This window comes from Mirounga angustirostris, unplaced genomic scaffold (assembly GCF_029215605.1).
Source record: "Mirounga angustirostris isolate CCGP_5_RB_7025 unplaced genomic scaffold, mMirAng1.0.hap1 SCAF_6, whole genome shotgun sequence".
In the NCBI taxonomy this organism is placed as follows: domain Eukaryota; kingdom Metazoa; phylum Chordata; class Mammalia; order Carnivora; family Phocidae; genus Mirounga; species Mirounga angustirostris.
The window spans coordinates 80813506-80837351 of NW_026991714.1; the positions used below are offsets into that span (position 1 = coordinate 80813506).

Sequence of the window (23846 nt, forward strand, 5' to 3'; positions counted from 1 at the left end):
CTACTGAGTGTGCCCGGATACACTGGATATTGGAAGTGTACACGACCAGGGGTATTCTGAACATACAATCTGTAAGAAACAAAGCAGACAGAAAGTCCTGATCTCGGGGTGCAGGAAAGGACTGGAGCTCTCGCACCCTGTCTCAGCCTGTGCACTGCTTACTGATGTGAGCGCCGAAAATAGTTACGACTAAAATTAACTGTACTGGGAGGGTGTGGGGAGAAAGGAAAGATGTGGGAAGGAGGGGGTAGAGGAGAGTAAAAATGCCAAATCTGTGGGCACTACAGAGAGGCAATGAATAACAGCGGAAACGGGGACTTGGAGATAAGGAGGTAAATGCTACAAGGAGCAGATAAGAAAGCTGACAACCGGTGCCTCTGGGCGTCTAGAGGGCTGCGGGCTTCTGTTTTCCATAAAGAGCCACACAGAACCATTTGTCTCTGGAACTAAAAATTATGTCCGAGGGTCCCACCACACGGAACTAGTAGTGGAAGAGGACTGGGTAACAACTTCGCAGACGCAGGAGTTAACTGCGTGTGTCCAAATGCTGCATGCGCATGCGCTTTGACCTAGCAGCCCCACTTCCACGAACGGACGAGGAAAACCAGGGCACAGGGGTAAAGGACTGAATGAATTAGGGTATTCGCTGACCACACTCATTCCACTAAAAAATCAAGAAACAACTATCATTTCACTCTGCTGAATAATAGCAGATCTCGGCTCAAATCCTAGTACTACTACATGCTACCTGTGATAACAGGGACTCAAGTGCATGGAATACAAAAATAATAATCATATATACCCAACATTTATACGTTGGGAGGAAAAGCTGATTTAACGTGTGAGGTGTGCCTGCTTGGTAAGAGTAAAGGTTCAATACCCGTTCATTATCAAAATGATCTCCTCTGCACTCTTCTGAATTATTTGAATTTCTCTCCTGATGAAAATACATCTTTTGTACAAATACAATAACCCTTTAGTTAAAAATAATTTTATTCTAAAAATACACAAAGCAGAGAAAGAAAAACAACATATAATCCCGTTTGTCAATTATATAAAAGAAGTCAGTATGTCCCCATCTGAAACCACCCCTACCCTCCAGTTACCTAGCAATTTTTTTCTCTGCTTATACAGACACACATATACCCATATTAATTCTTTATTAAATAAAACCAGAATCATGTCACCTGTTAGGTTTTTTTTTCCATTTTCCGATATATTGTTTCCATGGCTTCCATCACCTCATTCTTTTTACCTGGTACACAGTATTCCTTATGGCATGTAGTAAGAACCAAGGTATTCCACTACTGAAGAACTTTCAGAGTATTTCCCATTTTTCGCTACCACAGAGCCACAATAAGTGTGAACATATACCCTTACATATCAGCTTATTATTAAATTCCAAGAGGGGGCTGATTCATAAGGAATGGAGTTTTTTTCATTGTTTTTTAAAAAATATTGAATAGACACAAAAATAGTTGTAAAAGTCATGTGAGGTATATAGCAACAACAGGGGCGCCTGGGTGGCTCAGTCAGTTGAGCATCCGACTCTTGGTTTCAGCTCAGGTCATGATCTCAGGGTCATGAGATCAGCCGGTCGGGCTCTGCACTCAGTGGGGATCTGCGTGAGGATTCTCTCCCTCTGCCCCACCCCCCACTCATATTTTCACTCTTTAAAATAAATAAATCTTTAAAAAAATAATAAAGCAACAATACAATATAATCACTGCATGCCCTCCCTCGGATGAACTATCATTATGTTTGAAGTTTCCCATTGCCCCTCCCTGACTCCACAGCAGAGACATTATGAGAGGTGCCATGTGTCAATCTTTTACTTTTTTTCTCTTTGCTAAAAGAAACAAATATCTCATTAATGCTTCCTTTTTCCTATCTTTAATCATTGTAACATATAGTATCTTCTCATAGGTTTATTGGCTATTTGCATTTTTTCCTATAAGCTGCTTATTCATTTCCTTTATCTTCTTTTGGGTTGATTTGGGTGTTTTATTTTCTGATTTACAGAAACGCTGCATATTGGGGCTATTAACCCGCTGTTACTACTCATGTTGCAGATAATACCATGCCCTTCACCAGAGAAAGTGTTACATTCCCATGCGGATAGCTCTATTAATTTTCCTTCTGGCTTCCCAACTTTAGGTGAGGATTTGCCCATACACTCTTTAGAATTTTGCTTTATATGTTTAGATCGTTCATTGACGCAGACTTTATTTTAGTAGATGGTGGGAAATAGGTCTGTACTTTATTTTCTCCCAAGTGCACAGCCAGTAGGTCTAATAGCTTTTACTGAATAATTCCTTTCTCCATCGATACAGCGACTACTACACATCCAATTTTCACACACACACGGATACAAGTGTCTGTACGTGTGTATGATGCGCGCGTGTGTGCCTATGTGTATACATATACATTTGTGGTGTTTACACAGCTGTTTCAGACTCTGTTCTCTTCCACTGCTCTGTCTCGCCCAGGGAACGCCATGGAGCGAGGTCCAAAGAAATCACTCACCTGCCCTTCTTCATCAAAAGCCATGACCACCGCAGCAGCTCCAAACTTCTTAATCTTTCTAGCCTTCGCCAAGAAGTCATCCTCTCCCTCCTTCAGGCTAATGCTGTTGACAATGCACTTGCCCTGGCAGCACTTCAAGCCGGCTTCAATCACAGCAAAATTGGAAGAGTCGATGCACAAGGGCACCTAGACCAGAGGGGCAGGAAGAATCAGGGAAAAATCACAGGTCACACAGATTCCCTTCTGAGGGCCAGCTCCCAGTCCTCATTTAGTATGTAGGGAAACAGTACACCAATAACAGTGTGGCAGAAAAAGGATTTTAATGTACTTGTTCTTTTAAAGCCCATAACACTTGGAGTGATTCCGGTCCTACAGGCGACCCCATGCATGAGTCCAAAATTTACACACATCAAAGATCCCAGCTAAATACCAGGACGAAATCACAGAGCTCAGCTCCATCTGCTTCATTCCCAGTTTACACCTTCCAGTGCCTACAGCTCAAACAGGATTCCGGTATCCCTGATCTGACTCTGGGATTAAGGTTTGGCCTCACATCCTCGGGAACAGCCCTCCAGCCAAGTTATTCACATCCAATCTTCCCTTTAGAAAATCAAGTTCCTGGGCGCCTGGGTGGCTCAGTTGGTTAAGCGACTGCCTTCGGCTCAGGTCATGATCCCAGAGTCCCTGGATCGAGTCCCGCATCGGGCTCCCTGCTCGGCAGGGAGTCTGCTTCTGCCTCTGACCCTCCTCCCTCTCATGCTCTCTCTCATTCTCTCTCTCTCAAATAAATAAATAAAAAATCTTTAAAAAAGAAAGAAAATCAAGTTCCTGACTGGATAAGACAAAATTTTACTCTTAGAAAGGAAAAGACGTAATATTTAATAAATGTATATAACTACGAGAAAGGACGAAGTTGGAAGGCACAGATGAGAACAGGGCCAATTTTACTAGTCTCCATGCATTCATGCCTCTGTTCCGGGAAAGGTGAAAGTAAGGGTTTCGAGGCAGGACTAGAGTCAAGCACAGAAATGAAACAGGGCAGCTGATCTAGGCTCCTTTGCTTAAGTCACTCAATAAGTATATAATTAAGCGACAACCACATTAGGCCGCACGCTAGCCTTGGGGGCAATGACAGAGTTGGTGGCTCCCTGGCTTCCCCGAGCTTTATAAAGATAAACAATTTAACAAGTAACGACATAAAGTGTGGGGGACGTGAGGGCAGGAGAGGGGCATAGCTGTCATGAAAGCCTGCTTCAGGGGCACCAGACCCCACCTGTGCATGGGGGGCGGGCAGGAGAATCACGGAAAGGTTCCCAGGGCAATCGGCTCTTCCTCAGGCCCACCTCCAAAGGAGAGAGAGCACAACGGAACAAGGGATTCTCACTTCTACCCTTTCCCAGCACGCTGGTAATGACAGGTTTGTGGTCAAGTACTAGTGCCAATAGCAGGCCAATGTTTTAAAGTGCTGGTTGAGTGTGGTGTCCCAACTCCGCTGGTGAAAATGTGCTAGTCGCACCTTTTTATGCTCGACTCCAGCTGTTCATAATTTGGTCTCAAATAAATTGTGGTAGGAGGTCCAATCCAGGAAAGATAAGGAAGAACAATTACTGGAGCAATCAGAACAGTAATTAATTAACAATGTCTTAAGTTACACAAGGCTGTTCATAGTGAAGGCACTTTTATCTTCAGGGTTCGAGAGTCAGACACAGCAGGTATGACTGCTCCCACTTCAGGGCAGAGGAAGGAAACTCGGGTCAATGGTCAGTTGGCTTGCCTGGGACCGTAAGAGTCTTCCGACTCCCAGCAGAGCCCCCTTCCTACCCCTCAGCTGATGAACAGCTGCTCCCCCTTCTCCGTACCTTAAATTCTCAAAATATTTACTCCCAGAGGAGTGATGAGGCTTTTTACTGAGGAGTTTAAAGACACAAATGAAAGATGGGTTAATGTAATCCACTGCTTACCGCAAGACGCCTGACTTAAGCACTGGCTGAAGGCCTAACGAAACACTGACAGCCCCGTCTCTCAAAGCACTAGGAAGTTTCTTTAAAAAAGAACTTCACAAATCACTTCTCCATCACAAATTCAATGGTAGAGAAATGAAGTAAAAACTTTAAAGATTTTAGGATCCACCTAAAAAATGTTTTAAAGAACTGGACACACAAATTAGTTTTCATCTTTTAAAGAACAAATGTAAAAGCTGACATATGCTATTTTGATTTAATCTTGTTTTATAGTTTTGTTTACTCTGATAAGCCCCAGAAGGTCTCTTCCTCCCGCAATAAGGAAGAACTGCCTGAGTGACCCTGTGCCCAGAACAGAACTAATGTCTTGGTAGGAACAGGCAACTAATGTCCTTCAGAGACGTGGGAAGGAGGTTCTTAGTCCATCCAGACATCAGAGGAAACTCAATTCTTGTGAGCAATTCCAGAAGCCTTGGAAACAGCTGAGCTGAAGTCACAACTCTCTCTGGTTTATATCGAAAGACTACCATTAGGGAAGAAAGTGACAAACAGAAACCGTTCACTTTCACTGTAGGAAAAGAGAACACCAGGGCGTGAGATGACGGATCCCTGGGACAAGTGACAAAGTTAAATGAGTGACAGATGAGGGCAGGTAAATCCCCTCATTTTGTACAACCTTGGCGATGTCGGGCTCGGAAGCAATGAAGTTGCAAAATCTGGTCATTGCACTCGGACCATCCAGCATGCCATCATCCATGTTGATATCCAACACCTGCGCTCCCATTTCCACCTGCATTTTGGCAACACTCAGTGCTTCCTGAAGGAAGAATGCCAGAGGAGGCAGCATTAGGAGAAGGTGACTCAAGAGAAGGCTACAAAAGTCATCCCTACCACCCCAGCAGTCCTTTCAAATCAGACAGGATGAACCAGCCTCCCCAAGTCCCGGCCTGCTCTCCTCCCATCCATCATCACAATCTGATGACTGGCCTTTCCTCCACATCTCCTCCCTCATTTCAGTTCACGACTCAGAATCCACCAAGGCTCTGTCCTCCTGCCATAAAGAAGCTCAACTCCCTCAGCCTGGCGTTCCAGGCCTTCTGTGACCCGGCCCCACTCTTCCCCTCCTGGTTCCCTTCACCCAACCACATCTGTTTCCACTTCAGGGTCACAGATCAAGTTGTCTCCTCTGCTTGGGATACAATCCCTTTCCCTTCTATACTGTTTAGGACCCAGCTCAAGCCCCAGCTCCTCCAAAAAAGTCCTCAGAGAAACCATCCACAACTTCTGTGACTCTTCAGTGTTTGCCAAGACATGCAAAGTGTGTTGCAGACTGTTGGTAAGAGTTACATGAAATAGGAGTTAAATAAAATCCAACAGATTTTTATACTGGAAGGCTTTTCAAATCCTTTAATACACTGTCACCCACTGTAAATATCCAAGAACAGAATACGCAGCATTTCCCAACTTGTGACCACTGAAGGAGTATCTTGTAGGCTCAGTGCTCCAGAAAACATACTTTGGGTGGGAAACATGGCTTATTCCACAATGACGTGCTGCCTCTGTAACTTCTGCAATGACTGTGATCATTACATCATCGTGGTCTATGAGATCATCGTTTCCCCAGGATTTCATGAGTATTAGCTTATTCCTCAAAATAGAGTGTAAGTGTTTGGAACTCTGGAAAGGTCTTAGGTTTCTCCTGCTCTCCTTTGAACAATGCTGGGCAAAATATACACGTTCCATAATGCTTTCTAACTAACTGATAAAACAGGGTTTATTTTAGGTCTTCATCGTACACTTTGTAATGTAATAAAATAAATAAGGATAAAATCAATAGTAGCTTCTGATGTTGTCTTATTTTTTCTTTAGCTTAAGAAAACGACATCGAAATTTTAATCATTGTGACAGAGCAGGCATGAGACCTTTTGCATATGCCACAAGGAAAGACCATTCGTAATGACCCAAGGTTACACAGGAAAAGGATCACAATAAAATTCAGCACATCAAAAAATGTTTTTTCAGTATTGGCAATGTGTGAAATATTATAAAGAATCGAAAGCATGCGTCCCAATCCCTGTTCCTGGAGGGCTTACATCTAGCTGGGGACATATGACATAGTCACACAAAGAGCCAGCAGTGTTGCCATGTGAGGTGTGAGTAAGTGCGAGACGGCCTGCAAAGCAGGAGAGGGCCAGTCTCTGCGGACTGAAATGGAGGAAGCCACCTCAGAGGAACAGTCTTCAGCTGGCCCCTGGGAGACAGACTGGAGGAAGCAGAGCGGAGACAGCCAGCAAACTGGTGAGACCAGAGATCGAAAGAGCTGGAAAGCAGAGATGCCAATACCTGACCTTTCTATTCCAGAAAAGTCACGGAGTAAAACCTTGGAGATCCAACCCTCCCAAATGGGCTCGCTACGATGACGTCATTTGTACAAGGTGAGCAAAAATCAGCCCTGGAGCTTCTTTCAAGGTCAGTGCTCCTTCCGTTAAACCACAAAGGCTTGAGGGATCGCTAACTCAGGGAAAAGTAGAATCAAATGAGGAGTCAGCCCTAGCGGCCCCCTGACAGATCCCACTGCCTCCTCCTGTGTCCTGCAGGCAGGGACAGCAGAGTGGCCTTGGTGTCTATCATTCACTTGCTGTGAACAACAGGTGAGTAGTTTGCCTTCTCCCAGATGTACGTGGGAAAAATGGGGGTAACAATAGAACCTATCTCATGGGTCTGTGAGGATTCGGTGAGTAATGATGGAAAGCACCTCGCACCATGACTGGCACATAGTAAGACCCTACTGAAGGCTAGATATTATTACTCCCATCCGCTTTCATGTTCCTAAGTTGCCCTCTGTCCTCAGTATCAAATCTATCAAATCTGACAGCTCAAAGGGACACCACAGAATGGCCATAAGAATCAAAAAGTAAATAGAAACATGGCCAACTGAAGAATGCTATGTAACTACTAAGGGTCATCAGGACTTCAGAGAGGAACAAACAAGAAAAAAAAGGCATGGGTACAGAAGCAAGCCTTCTGGAATGTTCGGGTGACAGGTCGGGATGGGAAGACAGTCTGGTGTCTAAGTGAGCGAAATGAATGGTGGCCTAAAGAGCTTGGATTTTCTCCCATCTGCACAAAATGTGACCTTGTGAAAGCTTCTGATCTGGGGGAGGGCTGTGACAAGAGCTCACGGCAGTAGCAGCAGGAATGCAGGGCAGAGGGCAGACGGAACCTGCCAGGAACCAGCAAAGCAGCTAAGCAGGCCGTGTCGGTGTGCCACAGAGGGGCGCCACCGAGTGCTACCGTGGAGCAGTAACTAATAAGTCCATGAAGGCTGATAAATGGCTCCTTTCTTGGTGATTAAAATGAAGTCTGCTTTGATACTGATTTCTGGAAAATCTATTTCCTAAAGCTTGCAAAACCTCCAAGTGACAGTTGATGATAAAATAAATCATCATGAAAGCCCAGACTAAATTCCTCCAATGTTTAACTTACTATTTTAGTAAGAAAAAAAAAAAATCTATCCGGCTGTGTAGGGTAGGCTCTATGGGGATCAGAGTTTGCAGACCCACAGAGTGACCAAGCTGAGAAATACTATGGCTAACCCGTCATGTAGACTCTCCACGGCAGGGGCCTATTCCTTCTTTTCTGTGTGCTTGTTTATTTTAGTCTAGAGCCAGCAGAATCAAGACCACCGCACTAGTCAGCTGTTGGATGTGGTCACGAGGAAGTGACTAGGAATGCTCTTGGCTTCTCCTTTCCCTGGAAGGATTTGTGAGAAGCCAACATGAAGAGTATTCTCAAATTCTTAAACTTACTTCACAGTTAATAGAAACAGCCAGAACCTGGATCCCTCCCACCTCACCCCACTTCAGATCCCAGAGGCAGTTCTTTTTGACAAATATTAATAACAGCAGCTTCAGTCTCCCGAAGCCGCAGGCTCCCACCTGCCCACCTGCTGCAGACACACGTGACCGTTCTCCTCACGGTCCCCAGAAGCTCTGCTAATAACACTCTCGAAGGCAGAGCTGTCTCATTTACATGCTGTCTAGCCAAAAACATGGCAGATGCCTCAAGGGTCTTAATGAGATGCTCACTTCATAGTTTCCTGCCATGATGAGTTTAGCAAACTTCCTGGATCCTGCCACGTTACAGCGCTCTCCAATGTTAACAAAGTTGGTGTACGGTCCGATCCTGAAGGGCTCTAGACCTTAAAAGGAGAAGCATTTTGAAAATTTTCTGAAAATTCATATGATGACATGAGACAGACAGAAAACAAATGTTTTCATTGAGAAAGAAGCTTCGGCAGCACAGCCCACAGGACTAGACAGGATCCCTGATGTGGGATTAGGACCATGGCCTCCTCCCCCAGGGATATTTAAACACAACAAAGGCTACATGTTACAGCTACGTGGACACCCAGAACTCCCAAAGGAAGTATTTTAGGAGTGGAGATGCAAAATGTTTCTAAAGAACTGCTTCATACCAGGGACGCCTGGGTGGCTCAGTCAGTTAAGCGTCTGCCTTCGGCTCAGGTCATGATCCCAGGGTCCTGGGATCGAGCCCCGCATCGGGCTCCCTGCTCCGCGGGGAGCCTGCTTCTCCCTCTGCCTCTGCCTCTCTCTCTCTCTCATGAATAAATAAATAAAATCTTTAAAAAAAAAGAACTGCTTCATACCAGCTCTGAGAAACAAGGAAACATTATCATCATACCCCTATTTCACCAAGAGTGGGGGGGTGGAAGCCATGAAGTTAGAATCAGAAGGATCACTCTGCAGCCGTCCACCCAGACATCAGCTTGAAGCCGGATGGAGTAAGCTTTCATAATCACACCAGCTGTGAGCTGAGCGCTTTACCTTATGTCTTTGATCCAGAGGCCATGAACCTATAACCAGCAAGGACGAATGGGATCACAAGGAAGGACCCATGCTGAGCCCCGGGAGACAGGATTTGCCGCAGCACATCCCCCACTCATGAGCTGACGCTGGGAAAACTGGGGCTCTCTGCACCTCTCTCCTTGTATCTCTCCTGTTACAGGCCAATTGAGGGGCAAATACCGGCTTTCTAATTATGAACACATTCACGGAGGTAAAAAGCGAGATGAGGCGTAAAGCATCACTATAGAAACAGCCCTTAACTGTTTTTGCTTTACTTGTTCTACTGAAAGTGTGAGGCGAGGGGGGCTTGCAGGGTGGTTACAGGAAGGATGGAGGGACAGCCAGCCGCGGGTTCAAAGCCCAGGGACACTTCTTTCATAGCTTCTGATCGTATAAAAGAGAGATGTAAAAGGATGGTTTTTCATACTTGTTTCATACATTTCATGGCACTATTGTAAAAATGAGACTAGAGAACACTGATAAGCATAAAATTAGCACCAGCAGTCATAGCCGTTGTTGTCAATAAGAGAAAATGGCTTTTGTGTCCTTCGTCAAAGCACTGGTTGAGAAAGAACAAAATATCAGGGAAAGGAAAAAAACGAATATGAGATGAGCAATCACAAAAGTATTCCAGACTGTTTAAGGGACTGGGGAAGCTATCCCTTCCCAGTTTTGTCCTATGATTTCTTCCCACTGGGAGTGACCCTCCGAGTGAGCCGCAGGGCGGCCCCGGGCCTTAGTCAGACCCGGGGGCACGCAGGACAGGCAGACAGCTGGGCCTACGCGTAAATGCTCAAGGGGTCCTGCATCATCACCCTATGAGTGCCGCATACAGAGGGCTTCTCATCAGTTACACATGTGAAGTATCTGATATAAAAACTACGTTTTTCTTAAGTTTGTAATCCATGAAAGAGTATGTTTGATGTCATTCTTTAAAATCTGATTGAAGGTGATTTTTAAAGCAATTTAGAAATAGCACATGAAATTCAAATCAGAAGAAGAGGATTCTTTTATTCTTACATCTAAATTCTTCTTTAAAAATCGTATCTAGAAGAGCCTGGGTGGCTCAGTCAGTTAAGCATCTGCTTCAGGCTCAGGGCATGATCCCGGGGGTCCTGGAATGGAGCCCCATGTCGGGCTCCCTGCTCAGCGGGGAGCCTGCTTCTCCCTCTGTCCCTCCCCCTGCTTGTCTCTCTCTCTCTCTCTCAAATAAATAAAATCTTAATTAAAAAAATAAATTAAAATAAAAATCATATCTAAGTGGTTCTCTTCTTGTTTCAATTGTGGGAAAGGCTGACTATTTAAACTGCTAGTCCTTGGCTGAAGCAAACAAGTTTTAAGATCTAAGGATGAAATAAACTATCCTACCACACCTCTCTCTGTTTTCTGGAGAACAAAAAGAAAACAAGGAAGACTGAAGAGGGTTTTTAACCCAACTTCACACTCACTCACTGGGATGAATTCGATGAAGTTATATTCCAACTGAGAAAAGTAGGTGTTCCTTTTACTTTCCCTTGTATTTTATTTCAATTTTCTTAGAGGAACATAAGGAACAAAAATATTTCAATTCAGAGAAATGCTAAATTCTAAATTATTAGGGTGCCTAATTTCCCATGTGCGCTATTTGTATGTTCTCTAAGAATCTGTGTGTGTGTGTGTGTGTGTCTATATGTGTATATATATATATATATAGACACACACACACAATTATTTTCCTTAGAAATACTACCTAACAATACATCATTGAAGTATTATGGGGAAAACATAAAATTTAAAGTTATGTTTCTAATGGATGGCATGATAAACTCTTTTATTAACGTTCCTTATTTGAACATCAACACTCGTTCTCAAAAAGGGAAGCTGCCCACCTTATGGGACTGTCGAGCACCAGAGAACAGTCAATACCACACCTCTCTGTAAAGTCCTAAATACGTGGTGAATCTCAGATGGCGACAATCATGTTGTAGAAGCAAGCACAATTTTCTACGAAGAGGCTGCTGTCGTGACAAACCACTGAGCCTCGACAGTTTGGAATTTTCAATAACTAAGAGCAAGTCTGATGATTACAACAGTTAGCCTGTGGCCGAGAGTATGTTTTCAAAGCAGTGCCTCACAGAGCCAGGGCCACGTGAGTTCTAAATCCAAGCAAGGGCCCCAACCGGGCAAACCACCTGTACCTTCTGCCCATTTCCCACCCCTGATCTTCACGAGAATTCATCTAAATGCAAGAAAAAATATGGACGCTTCCTTGACCTAAGAAACAAGCTGCTTGGCACACACATCACTACCACTTAGGATAAACACAAAATTAACCCACAAATGGTTTCTGAAATGATAAAAATCATTACTTTATCACTTACCAGATAGTAACATATGCTCTTCAAAAACAGTGGCAGGTGGAACTCTAGGCTTACAGTTTTCCACAGCTTTAGCAATCTCCCTGAGTTAAAAGAGAAAACACTATCTCCATTAATTCGAAATAAAATAAATTTAATTAAACTAATTCCCAGCTATGAAATTAAGTCTAACATAATTATGCACATAATTATATACCTAATTCCAAAAGTGCAGCAACAGTTATGCCTTTTAGTTTTCTCAGCAATGCAGAAAATGAATGTGTCAACTTTAACTTTTCTGTATTTTCCCAGTCTGCTGTGTACTGACTGCACCAGTTTCTGCCCTCAAGAGATAGAAACCGACATACGTAATGGTTTACGCAAATGCAAACAGCAAATCTCCTTTCTTTCCCAAACCCATAGATGCCCTTTACTCCATGAAATAGGTGCTTGCTTCTTAGTGGTTTAAAAGAAAAAAAAGCTTCATCATTGAGAAGGAGGAGCATACAGGAGAGGTGCCAGGAGTGGAGGCCCGTGTTTCAGGTCAGTTTTTCCCAAGCACAGAAAGCACAGAGTAGGGAGGGTCCATGGTAATAAATCACTAAAACTCCAAGATGATTAGTCTTCAAAATTTGCTTTGATTATGCATATACTTTTTAACCTTATTGGCTCTGGTAAATTATGTCTTTAATCAACCTGGAAAAATCTGTCTACTCCACTAAATTATCAGGGCCAGTATGAACTCCTCACTCTGCTGCCCCCTAGACTGGTATGCCAAAGTAAAAGCAGCAAACACACACACACACACACACACACACAGGTAGGTAGGTAAGTAGATACAGACATACATATACCTGCATGCAGATACACAGACACAGAAACACAAACACACAGGTATTTTTAAAACAACTTTTTTTAAAAAGGAGGAGATAATCTTAAAAACAAAAAGAGATTCAAAGATTTAAAAACAAAAAGAGATCCACCTTAAACTACTGATAGCTTTTAGATACTATTTAAAAGATATTTCAGGGGCGCCTGGTTGGCTCAGTCGTTAAGTGTCTGCCTTTGGCTCAGGTCATGATCCCAGGGTCCCAGGATCGAGCCCCATATCGGGCTCCCTGCTCCCTCTCCCACTCCCCCTGCTTGTGTTCCCTCTCTCGCTCTCTGTCAAATAAATAAAATCTTAAAAAAAAAAAAAAAAAAGATATTTTAAAAATTCCATAGGCTCTTCACAGAGTCTATCACAGAAGCCAACAAAAGCAGTGAACTGTTAGGTAATTCAGGATGGTGGACACATCGCGTGCACAAAAACAGACTCAGAACAGTGAGATGACTGGCTCAAAACAGGATCATCAGTCACAGGAGAGAAAAAACAAATTACAAACAGTCTGAAACTGGATTTTATTCCACTTCTTATTCCTCTTAGCCACAAAATGGCAAGGACTTGAACACATACTCCACCAGGCTCTTCTTCCACACATGTTTCACACGTTCACTCAACAACATGGAGTACGCAATGACCTTAAGGTACCTGGTTGTCTTACTGTCTTCCCCTTCCATGAGACAACTAATGGACACATGTACTTGCCCACAAGATATATGAACCGTTCCTCCTTAATTTTCTGAATACTAGTTAGGTATTTAAGTGATAGAATATCATGATATCTGGAATTTGCTTCACAACATTCTAAGGGGGAAAAAGTTGGAAAACAGACAAAATAAGAATAGCAAAATCTAGAAAATTATCGAAACTCTGTGGTAGGCACATGGAAATTCATTTTACTATTTTTCTACTTTTATTGGAATTTTTCACAATATAAAGGCATCTCAGTTTGCTAGGGCTGCCAAAATAAAATACCACAGGCTGAGTAGCTTAAAGAGCAGCAATTTCTCAAGGTTCCGGAAGCTAGAAATTGAGACGAAGGCGTGTGGACAGGGCCAGTCTCCTCTCAGGCCTCTCCGGCTTGGAGACAGCCGTCTTCCCCCTATGTGTTCACTCGATCCCTTCCTGTGTGTGTCTGTCTCACAAAGACACCAGTTACACTGGATTAGGGTCCACCCACAGGATCTCATCGTACCTTCATTATCTCTTTAAAGATCCTATCTCCAAATACAGTCACATTCAAAGGAACTGGGCGGCTGGAACTTCAACACATGAATGGTGGGGGGTGGAGGACATGATTGGTCCCATGACAAAAGAGCGTATTTAGAAGTGATTCCTACCTGATATGATCTGGTGTCGTACCACAGCAACCACCCACTATATTGACCAAGCCATCCACAGCAAAGGCCTGCATTTCGGAAAAGAAAAAGTTTCACAGAGCCCATCTGAATTCTAAACTCGCTTCCACCAATTCAGCAGGAGATCTATGTTTCCCGAATAATGAATTTTTCATTGTAAAGAGAGTTAAACATACTTAATCCAAGATATAAAGCTTTCACGCGCCCTGGATCTAAGTTTAAAAGCAGAAAATAGTCCAGATGCTATGAAATCCTTTACACCATTTATAAGTACAATGACATAATCATTTGCCTACTTGGTCATAATAGAGACTTTTTTTTTCCCCATATGCTGAGGTGAATGACTGTGAGCTGGATAGTGTACCAAATAACACATAAAGTGAGCGTCAGTTTTTATATTTAAGTTAATTTTAAATCTTAATGAACTAAAAATTCAGGGGTGCCTGGGTGGCTCAGTCGGTTAAGCATCTGCCTTCAGCTCAGGTCATGATCCCAGGGTCCTGGGACTGAGTCCCGCATCGGGCTCCCTGCTCAGCAGGGAGCCTACTTCTCCCTCTCCCTCTGCTCCTCCTCCTGCTCATGTGCGCCTGTGTGCTAAAAATTCAGTTCCTCAGTCACATTTCAAGTTCTCCAATAACCACATGGTAGTGGCTACATACTGGGCAGTGTGGGTCTAGAGTTTAACCATACGCTAGTTAGCGAAAGACAGTAACTGAGACAGGAAGTCAAGAAACTGAGAAGTCAGAGTATTGGAAAGATTATCTACTAGATAAGGAACTGAAATCACAAGAATCAAGTCAGAAATCGTTTAGGAGAAAATGTTAGTGAGCCAGAAGCTGAAAGTTCAAGGAATGAGGAAGAGACCAGACCCAGGGGTTAGTGGGCAGTATGGTCCCATGACCTGGGATTCAAAGATGGGAGGTGTGTGGGTGATAAGGTGTGCAGGCGACAACAGGGAGCAAGGAGGACACCTACTCCACCCAGAAGTTTGGTTGGGGTGGAGTGGGGGAGGGAAGCCACCACATGAGAGGACTGCAGAAGACAGCGAAGTTTCAATTAGTCTGGGTCCAGCCTGACTGGGGATTTTCCAACAGCCCCAGGGCCAGATGGGGAGAAAAATGCTGCCGGCGAGCCCATCCCTCTGCCTCTACCATCGTAATTCAGAGTGGGTAAGCTTTTGTTATATAGACACTGGGATTTCTTTAGGAGAAAATTCTACTTTTAAATATTCTAAATCTAAGATTTCCATTACTCCAACTCTTAAAAAACCAAATGAAAGACCATCCTTAACCTTTAGTTGCGTGGCCATCATATGTGGAGTTTCATCGTAGTCACCAAATGTGTTGGGAAGACCTAAGAAAGCACATTTCAAGCATTACTGAAAACCATCTTAACAAATAGCCTAGTGTTTGTGAGGCTACAGGTTTAAAAGTTAGGAAATTTTATATTTATAATTAAATGGTGATTACTTGCAAAAACAAATAATAGTTCTTAATATCAAACATGGTAAATGCAGAGATACCACACCTCTCCCCGCCCCCCAAAAAAATCACAGAGGCAAATAAACATAGGCTATTTCTCTTCCATTTGAAAGAAAAAAGTCACTACTATATGGGACAGAATTTCTCCAACCCTATCCCCTTCCCACAGAGGAAGCTCAATCTCGTCAGCTAGCTGCTTGGGAGTAGAAGTTGGGGACTACTACATACCCTTTGAACTAATGAGCACCTGGCGATATGAATTAAAAACAAACTCAAGGGTGCCTGGGTGGCTCAGTTGGTTAGGCGACTGCCTTCGGCTCAGGTCATGATCCTGGAGTCCCAGGATCGAGTCCCGCATTGGGCTCCCTGCTCGGCAGGGAGTCTGCTTCTCCCTCTCATGCTCTCTGTCTCTCATTCTCTCTCTCTCAAATAAATAAATAAAATCTTTAAAAAAAAAAACAAAACAAACAAACAAACTCAAAACACAACCAGTTCTCAAATAAATTTTTCCAAGTCCAAATGCTCAAATAAATTTTCCCAAGTAAAATTTTAGCATCGAATTAACCAATTTCCTGTTTTATTTATTAGCTCCTTCCAGTTATCTTACTCCTTCTGGGGAAATAAAATTTGGTGAGCATTAAGATATACATATTTGGAGAAAGAAAGCTGGAAAATGATTGTTAGCCCTAAGGAGCTAAGCAAATACTCAAAAACATTCACCAGAAAATCTGGTTAATGCAGAATGGGTTACTAATTTCTAATTGAATAGTTTTAGAACAGTAAAAAATATCTGTATCTATATCTATATATAGTAAGCTAGAAGTGCTAACTTTTAGAAAGGAAAAAGCTGACAAAGATTGTTAACACAGAACAGAGAGGAGGGCTCCCTCTCCTCTTCTTTGCACTCATCTCTTTGGCTGTGTTCCCATGGCCAGCACTGTCACCTAAAGCAAGGCTCTGTAACTAGACTTCATCCCCCAAAGTTCTGTCCAATCCTGAAGCTTGCAGGCTGAGTCAAATTGTTCCTTCAGGTCTAGAGGCAAGCGGTGGTCTAGACCCAAATACTCTTCATTTAGAAAATGGCCACTGAATTTCAACTACGTACCAAGACCTGCAAAACAAATTCTTTTGGCCAAACTCTTTTAACCCTACCTACCCCGTCGTGTGTATTTGGATTTCCCCATGTGCAACTCCCTAGAAATACACACCTGCATTGGGATAACAGAGTACATAGGCTGTTGTACATTTTCCAATTGTTTCAATAAAAGGTCTCATTTCAGCTGCACCCAGAGCACAGTTTAATCCAATGCTGTAAAAACAAAAAGAAGGTATCAGGAGCATCATCTTGTATGCAAGGTGTTTATGTATATAAAACATTACGATAAAGTAAGGACTATATTTAAAACCAAGCAGATAATAAATCTCCATGTTAGCTTTAGCACCTTTATTCATATATAGTCAAAGCCATTTCACTGAAGTCCCTCTGAATGTTTCTGTCCATGTCTCCAATGTCAGATGATCTTACAGCTAAAGGACCCTGCTATGGTAGCTCCTTGAAGAATTTGACAGTTTGGTTACTGGTATACCGAAAACAGAAATGCCAGCAAACTACAAGTGCTAACACACGTCTGATCTGAAAGCAATACTTATGAGAAACAGAAAGGAAAATCATGGAGGTAGAAGAGAAGGCACAGTAATGATACATGGAAGCCACTGTGCGAGTCCAGAAGACCAAGACTGAGTAGTCGTTGCTCTGTAACTGACTTGCAAGGTGACCTTGGCCTTACAGTTTGTCCTCTTATAAATTAAATTGGTTTATCTATAAAACCAAGTTTAATTTTGCATATGAAACTTACTGTCTCAAATGAAACAGATCCAAGCAGAGCTGCCCTAACTGAAGTTTTCATGGTGGAGGGCCTGAAACCCCTCCAATACCACTCTCAGTGGGGCCCCTGGGGCCCTCAGGAATTCAAAAATTAACTAGGAAGCTACTAGACTATTTCAATTGTTTTCTTTTACTATGATTCCTAACTGCAATGTGATACACTAGATTAGATCCTGAGGCAGAAAAAAAGGGCAATTGTGGAAAAACTTGAAATCTGAATAAAGTGTGAAATTTAGTTAATAATAATACTATTCTTAGTTTTGACAAAAGGACCATAGTTATGGAAGACGCTAACGTTAGGGAAAACTAGATGAAGAGTATATGGAAATTCTCTCTACTACCTTTGCAACTTTTCTGTAAATCAGAAATTACCCCAAAATAAAAAGTTTATTTACCAAATACAACACCCATGATAAAAACTCTCAGCAAACTAGGAATAGCGGGGAACTTCCTCAACTTGATAAAGAACATCTACAAAAAAACCTATAGCTGACATCATAATTTGATGTAAAACTAGACGCTTTTCCCCTAAGATTGGGAACAAAACAGAGAATGTCCATTTTCAACTCCTACTTGACATTATACTGGAAGTCCTGGCTAATGCAAAAAGAGAAGGAAAATACAAGGTATACAGATTGGAAAGGAAGACATAAAACCATCTTTATTCACAGATAGGATGTAGAAAATCCCAAAGAATCAACTAAAAATTTCTTGGAACCAATAAGCACTGATATCAAGGTTGCAAAACACAAGGTTAATATACAAAAGTCAATTGTTTACCTATATCCCAGCCATGAGCTATTGAAATTAGAAATTAAAAACACAATACCATTTGCATCGGCACCAAAACAGATGAAATAGTGGGGTATAATTCTAACAAAGTATGTACAAGATCTACATGAAGAAAACTACAAAATGACAAGACTCAGAAGAAAGAAATCAAAGCAAATCTAAGTAGGTGAAAAGATATTCCATGGACATGAACAGGAAGACTCAGTATTATTAAGATGCCAGCTCTTCTCAATTTTACATATATATACACATATACATATATTCATTCACACAAACCCAGTGAAAATTCTAGCCACGTATTTTGTAGCTATCAACAAAATGACTCTAACATGTATATGGACAGACAAACAACTCAGAGTAGCTAATACAATATTGAAGGAAAAGAACAAAGTTGAAGGACTGACACTAAAAGCTAAAGTAATCAACGATATTGGTGAAAGAAGAGACAAATAGATCAATGGAATGAAACAGAGAGTCCAGAGAAAGAAACACACACAGTCAACTGATCTTTGATAAAGGAGCAAAGGCGAGCCAACGGACAAAGGACTTCCTTTTCAGCAAACAGTGCTGGAACAAATGGACATTCACATGTGAAAAAATTCGATGAGAGACAGACCTTACACCTTTCACAAAAATTAACTCAAAATGGATCAGAGACCTAAATATAAACTGCAGAACTATTAAAGATATAAAGATACATAAAAAGATAACGTAGCCTGAAACTAATATTATACTGTATGTTAACTAACTGGAATTTAAATAAAAACTTGGAAGAAAAAAAAAGGTAACACGGGAGAAGACTTAGGTGGCCATGAGTTTGGCCATGAGTTTTTAGATAAAACACTGAAAGGAGGATCAATGAATGAAAAAGCTGATAAGCTGGACTTCACTAATATCAACAACTTCTGCTCAGTGAAAGACACTATGCTGTTAAAAGCATGGGAAGACAAGCCACAGATTGGGAAAAAATATTTGCAAAACACATATTTGATAAAATAAGTGGTAACCAAAAGATAAAAAATTCTTAAAATTCAACGATAAATATATGCACCTAACGTAGGAGCAACAAAACATATAAACAATTATTAACAGACTTAAAGGGAGAAACTGACAGCAACACACCAACAGGGGACTTTAGTACACCACTTCCATCAATCGTGATCATCCAGACAGAAAATCAATAAGGAAACACTGGCGTTAATAAGACACATTAGACCAACGAACTTAAATGATATACAGAACCTTCTATCCAAAAGCAGCAGAATACACATTCTTCTCAAGTGTACACCGAACATTCCCTACAGCACATGTTAGGCCACAAAACAAGTCTCAAATTAAAGAGAAATCATACCAAGCATCTTTTCAAACCACAATGGTAGAAAACTAGAAATCAATTACAGGAATAGAATTGGAAAAACTACAAATATGTGGAGATTAAACATGTTACTGAACAACTACTGAGTCATAGAAGAAATCAAAGGAGAAATTTAAAAATACCTAGAGACAAGTGAAAACAGAAATACGACACATCAAAATCTATGGGAGGCGGGGCACCTGGGTGGCTCAGTTAGTTAAGCAGACTCCCTTCGGCTCAGGTCATGATCCTGGAGTCCCAGGATCGAGTCCCGCATTGGGCTCCCTGCTCAGCAGCAAGTCTGCTTCTCCCTCTGACCCTCCCCCCTCTCATGCTCTCTCTCTATCTCATTCTCTCTCAAATAAATAAATAAAATCTTTAAAAAAAAAAATCTATGGGAGGCAGCAAAAGTGACTCTCTAAGGGGAAAGTTCAGAGCAACAGAGGTCAACCTCAAGAAACAAGAGAAATCTCAAATGAACAATTTCACTTTACACGACAGGAACTAGAATAAGAATAAATGAGGCCCAAAGTTAGCAAAAGGAAGGGAATAATGAAGTTCAGAGTCAAAATAAATGAAATAGACAGGGCACCTGAGTGGCTCAGTCGGTTAAGAAGCCAACTCTTGATTTCGGCTCAGTTCATGATCTCAGGGTGGTGAGATCAAGCCCCACATCAGGCTCTGCATTCAGCCCGGAGTTGGAGCCTGCTTGAGGTTCTCTATTTCTCTCTCTCCCTCTCCCTCTGCCCCTCCCCCTGCATGTGTGCGCTCTCTAAAACAAATAAAGCTTAAAAAAATATATAATAAAAAAATAAAATACAGACTAAAAAGACAAATAGAAAAGATCAATGAAACACAGAGCTGATTCTTTGAAAGATAAAACAAAATCGACAAATCGACAATATCGTTTCTCAGCTAAACTGAGAAAAAAGGAGAACCCTCAAATAAATAAAATCAGAAATGAAAGCAGAGAACTTACAATCGACACCACAGAAATACAAAAGAATCATAAGAGACTATTATGAACAATTATATGCCAACAAGTTGAAACTTCAAGAAGTGGAGAAATTCCCAGAAACTTACAACCTTCCAAGACTGAATCACAAAGAAATAGAAAATCTCAATAGTAAGGAGCCTGAAGCAGTAATCAAGAACCTCCCAAAAAACAAAAGTCCAGGACCAGAAGCCTTCACTCGTGAATTCTACCAAAACATTCAAAGAAAATGTCATACATATCCTTCTCAAACTCTTTCAAAAAATTGAAGAGGAGGAAATGCTTCCAAACCTCCTTAAGAGGTCAGTATTACCCTGATACCAAAACCAGACAAGGACAGCCCCAAAAAAGAAAATTACTGGCCAATATCCCTGATGAACACAGATGCAAAAATCCTCAACAAAATATTAGCAAACCAAATTCAACAATACATTAAAAGGATCATACCATGATCAAGTGGGATTTATTCCAGGGATGCAGCAATGGTCCAACATCTGCAAGTCAGCCAATATGTGAGCAGAATGAAACCTTAAAAACCACACGATCATCTCAAAAGATGTAGAAAAAGCATCTGCCGAAATTCAACATCCACTTATGTTAAAAACTCTCAACAAAGAGAGTATAGAGGGAACATACCTCAAGATTATAAAAACCATATATGGCAAACCTACAGCTAACATCATACTCAACAGTGAAAAGCTAAAGCTTTTCTTCTAAAACCAGAAAAGAAAAGGATGCCCACTCTCTCCACTTTATTCAACACGGTATCAGAAGTTCTAGCCACAGCAACTAGGCCAAAAGAAATAAAAGGCATTCTAATTAGAAAGAAGTAAAACACACTATTTGCAGATAATATGAACTATATAGAAAACCCTAAAGACTCCACTAAAAAAAATTGCTAGAACTAATAAATGAATTCAGTAAAGTTGCAGGACACAAAATTCATATACAAAAAAAATCCATTGCATGTCTATACACTAATAGCAAACTATCAGAAAGAGAAATTAAGAATACAATCCCATACAATTGCATCAAAAAGAATAAAATACCTAGTAATAAATTTAACCAAGAGGTGAAAAACCAGTATACTGAAAACTGTAAGACACTGATGAAAAAAACTGAAGATGACACAAAGAAATGGAAAGATAACCATTCTCATGGAATAAAAGAATCCTGTGAAAATGTCCATAGTACCCAAAGCAATGTACAGATTCTACAGCAATCTACAGCACAATCCATATCAAAATTCCAATGCATTTTTCATAGAACTAGAACAAATAATTCTAAAATGTATATGGAGCCACAAAAGACCCTCAAAGCCAAAACAATTCTGAGAAAAAAAAGAAAACTGGAGATATCACATGCCTGGATTTCAGACCATACTACAAAGCTATAGTCATCAAAATAGTATGGTGTTGGCCTAAAAACAGACACACAGATCAATGGAAGAAAAGAGAGCCCAGAAATAAATCCATGCATATACAGTCAATTAATTTACAATAGGAGAGGCAACAATATGCACTGGGGAAAGGACAGTCTCTTCAATAAATGGTGCTGGGAAAATTGGACAGCCACATGCAAAAGAGTGAAACTGGATCCCTGTCTTACACCAGACACAGAAACAAACTCAAAATGGAGTAAAGACTTGAATGTAAGAACGGAAACCATAAAACTCCCGAGAGAAAACATAGGCAGCAAGCTCCCTGATATCCATCTTAGTAATGTTTTTGGGGGGGGATCTGATTCCAAAGACAAGGGAAACAAAAACGAAAATAAACAATTGAGACCACATCAAACTAAAAAGCTTCTGCACAGTAAAGAAAACAATCAACAAAACTAAAAGGCAGCCTACAGAATAGGAGAAGATATCTGCAAATCATACATCTGGTGCTCGCTTTGGCAGCACATGTACTAAAAACAGAATGATACAGAGAAGATCAGCAGGGCCCCTGCGCAGGGATGACATGCAAATCATCTATCTGATAAGGGGCTGATATCCCAAATATATTAAGAACTCATGCAACTCCATAACAAAAAAATCCAATTAAGAAATGGACAGAAGATCTGAATAGATATTTTTCCAAAGAAGATACTCAACAGGCCCATGAAAAGATGCTCAACATCACTCATCATCAGGGAAATCCAAATCAAACCCCAATGATAGATCACCTGATACCTGTCAGATTGGCCGGTATCAAAACGACAAGAAACAACAAATGCTGGGGAGGATGTGGAGAAAAGGGAACCCTTGTGCACTGTTGGTGGGAATGCAAACTGGTGCAGGCACTATAGGAAACAGCAGGAAGGTTCCTCAAAAAATTAAAGACAGAAATACCATATGACCCAGCAGTTCCACTACTGGGTATCTATCCAAAGAAAATAAAAACACTAATTCAAAAAAAATACATGTATCCCTATGTTCATTGCAGCATTACTTACAATAGCCAATGAGGGTATGATGCTAAGTGAAATAAGTCAGACAGAGAGAGACAAACATCACATGATTTGACTTGTACGTAGAATTTAAAAAACAAAACAAACAAAATGAAACCCAGACTCACAGATACAGAGAACAGACCGATAGCTGCCAGAGGGGAGGGAGTTTGGGGGTGGAGGTAATATGGGTGCAAATCAAGAAGCACAAAATGGCAGTTACAAAAGAGTAAGTCACTGGGATGTCATGTACATCATGGGGAATATAGTCAGTAATACAGTGTTAACTTTGTATGCGGACAGACGATAACTAGATTTATTGTAGCAATCATTTTGCAATATACACAAATGTCAAGCCACTATGTTGTACACCTGAAACTAGTATAATATTTTAAGGCAGTTATACCTCCATTTAAAGAAAAAAAAAAAGACTGCACAGCTAAGTTACAAGCCTTGAATAGACCTGTTCGGTTGCACCAGTCTCCATTTGGAATGCTTTTACTCTTTTTTTTTTTTAATCTTGTGCTACTGTCATCCACACTCAACACCAGGTAATAAACTAAATTTTTTTTAAATCATCACATTATCATTAGAAAGGATCCTAGACTTTTTCTAAACTTCGGTCTGATCCTAACTCATCTGGTTCAATAGTAAGGTGGCTTCACGTCCTCATTTGCGGCATGAGAAAACAATGCCCAAACAGCAGTGAGGGTCAAGTGAAAGTAACATCAGTAATACGAAAACGTTTCAGAAAAATGCAGTCCTTCTCCTGCTCTTTGCTCATTCTGACACATCCATCTGCCTCTGCCTAGCGAACTCTGGCTCATGCTTCAAAAACCAGCTCAAGTGTCACCTTCTCGACAAAGCCATCCTTGAATCTCGCAAGGACACCATTAATCCGTCCTCTGTCCGGCCAGATTTGTGTTCATACTTCTGTACAGCAGTTGATATTTTATATTTTAATTTACTTATGTA

The 23846-nt window shown here is 41.3% G+C and overlaps 1 protein-coding gene and 1 pseudogene across 5 annotated transcripts in view; one reads left to right on the forward strand and one right to left on the reverse strand.

The window, feature by feature from the left end:
• MTR (5-methyltetrahydrofolate-homocysteine methyltransferase) overlaps nucleotides 1-23846 on the reverse strand; it is a 106366-nt gene that overhangs the window by 63044 nt on the left and 19476 nt on the right. For all 5 annotated transcript variants that reach the window (XR_010412420.1, XM_064594591.1, XM_045877771.3 and 2 more), the window contains 7 exons: nucleotides 16622-16722; nucleotides 15224-15285; nucleotides 13915-13982; nucleotides 11716-11795; nucleotides 8576-8688; nucleotides 5164-5304; nucleotides 2527-2712 (listed from right to left, as the gene is read on the reverse strand). Coding sequence is in view for 4 of the 5 variants with exons in the window: in XM_064594591.1 (XP_064450661.1) it covers nucleotides 2527-2712; nucleotides 5164-5304; nucleotides 8576-8688; nucleotides 11716-11795; nucleotides 13915-13982; nucleotides 15224-15285; nucleotides 16622-16722 (751 nt within the window). In the remaining variant the exon portion in view is untranslated. The remainder of the gene's footprint in view (nucleotides 1-2526; nucleotides 2713-5163; nucleotides 5305-8575; nucleotides 8689-11715; nucleotides 11796-13914; nucleotides 13983-15223; nucleotides 15286-16621; nucleotides 16723-23846) is intronic.
• LOC123847224 (U6 spliceosomal RNA) lies at nucleotides 22326-22446 on the forward strand (annotated as a pseudogene).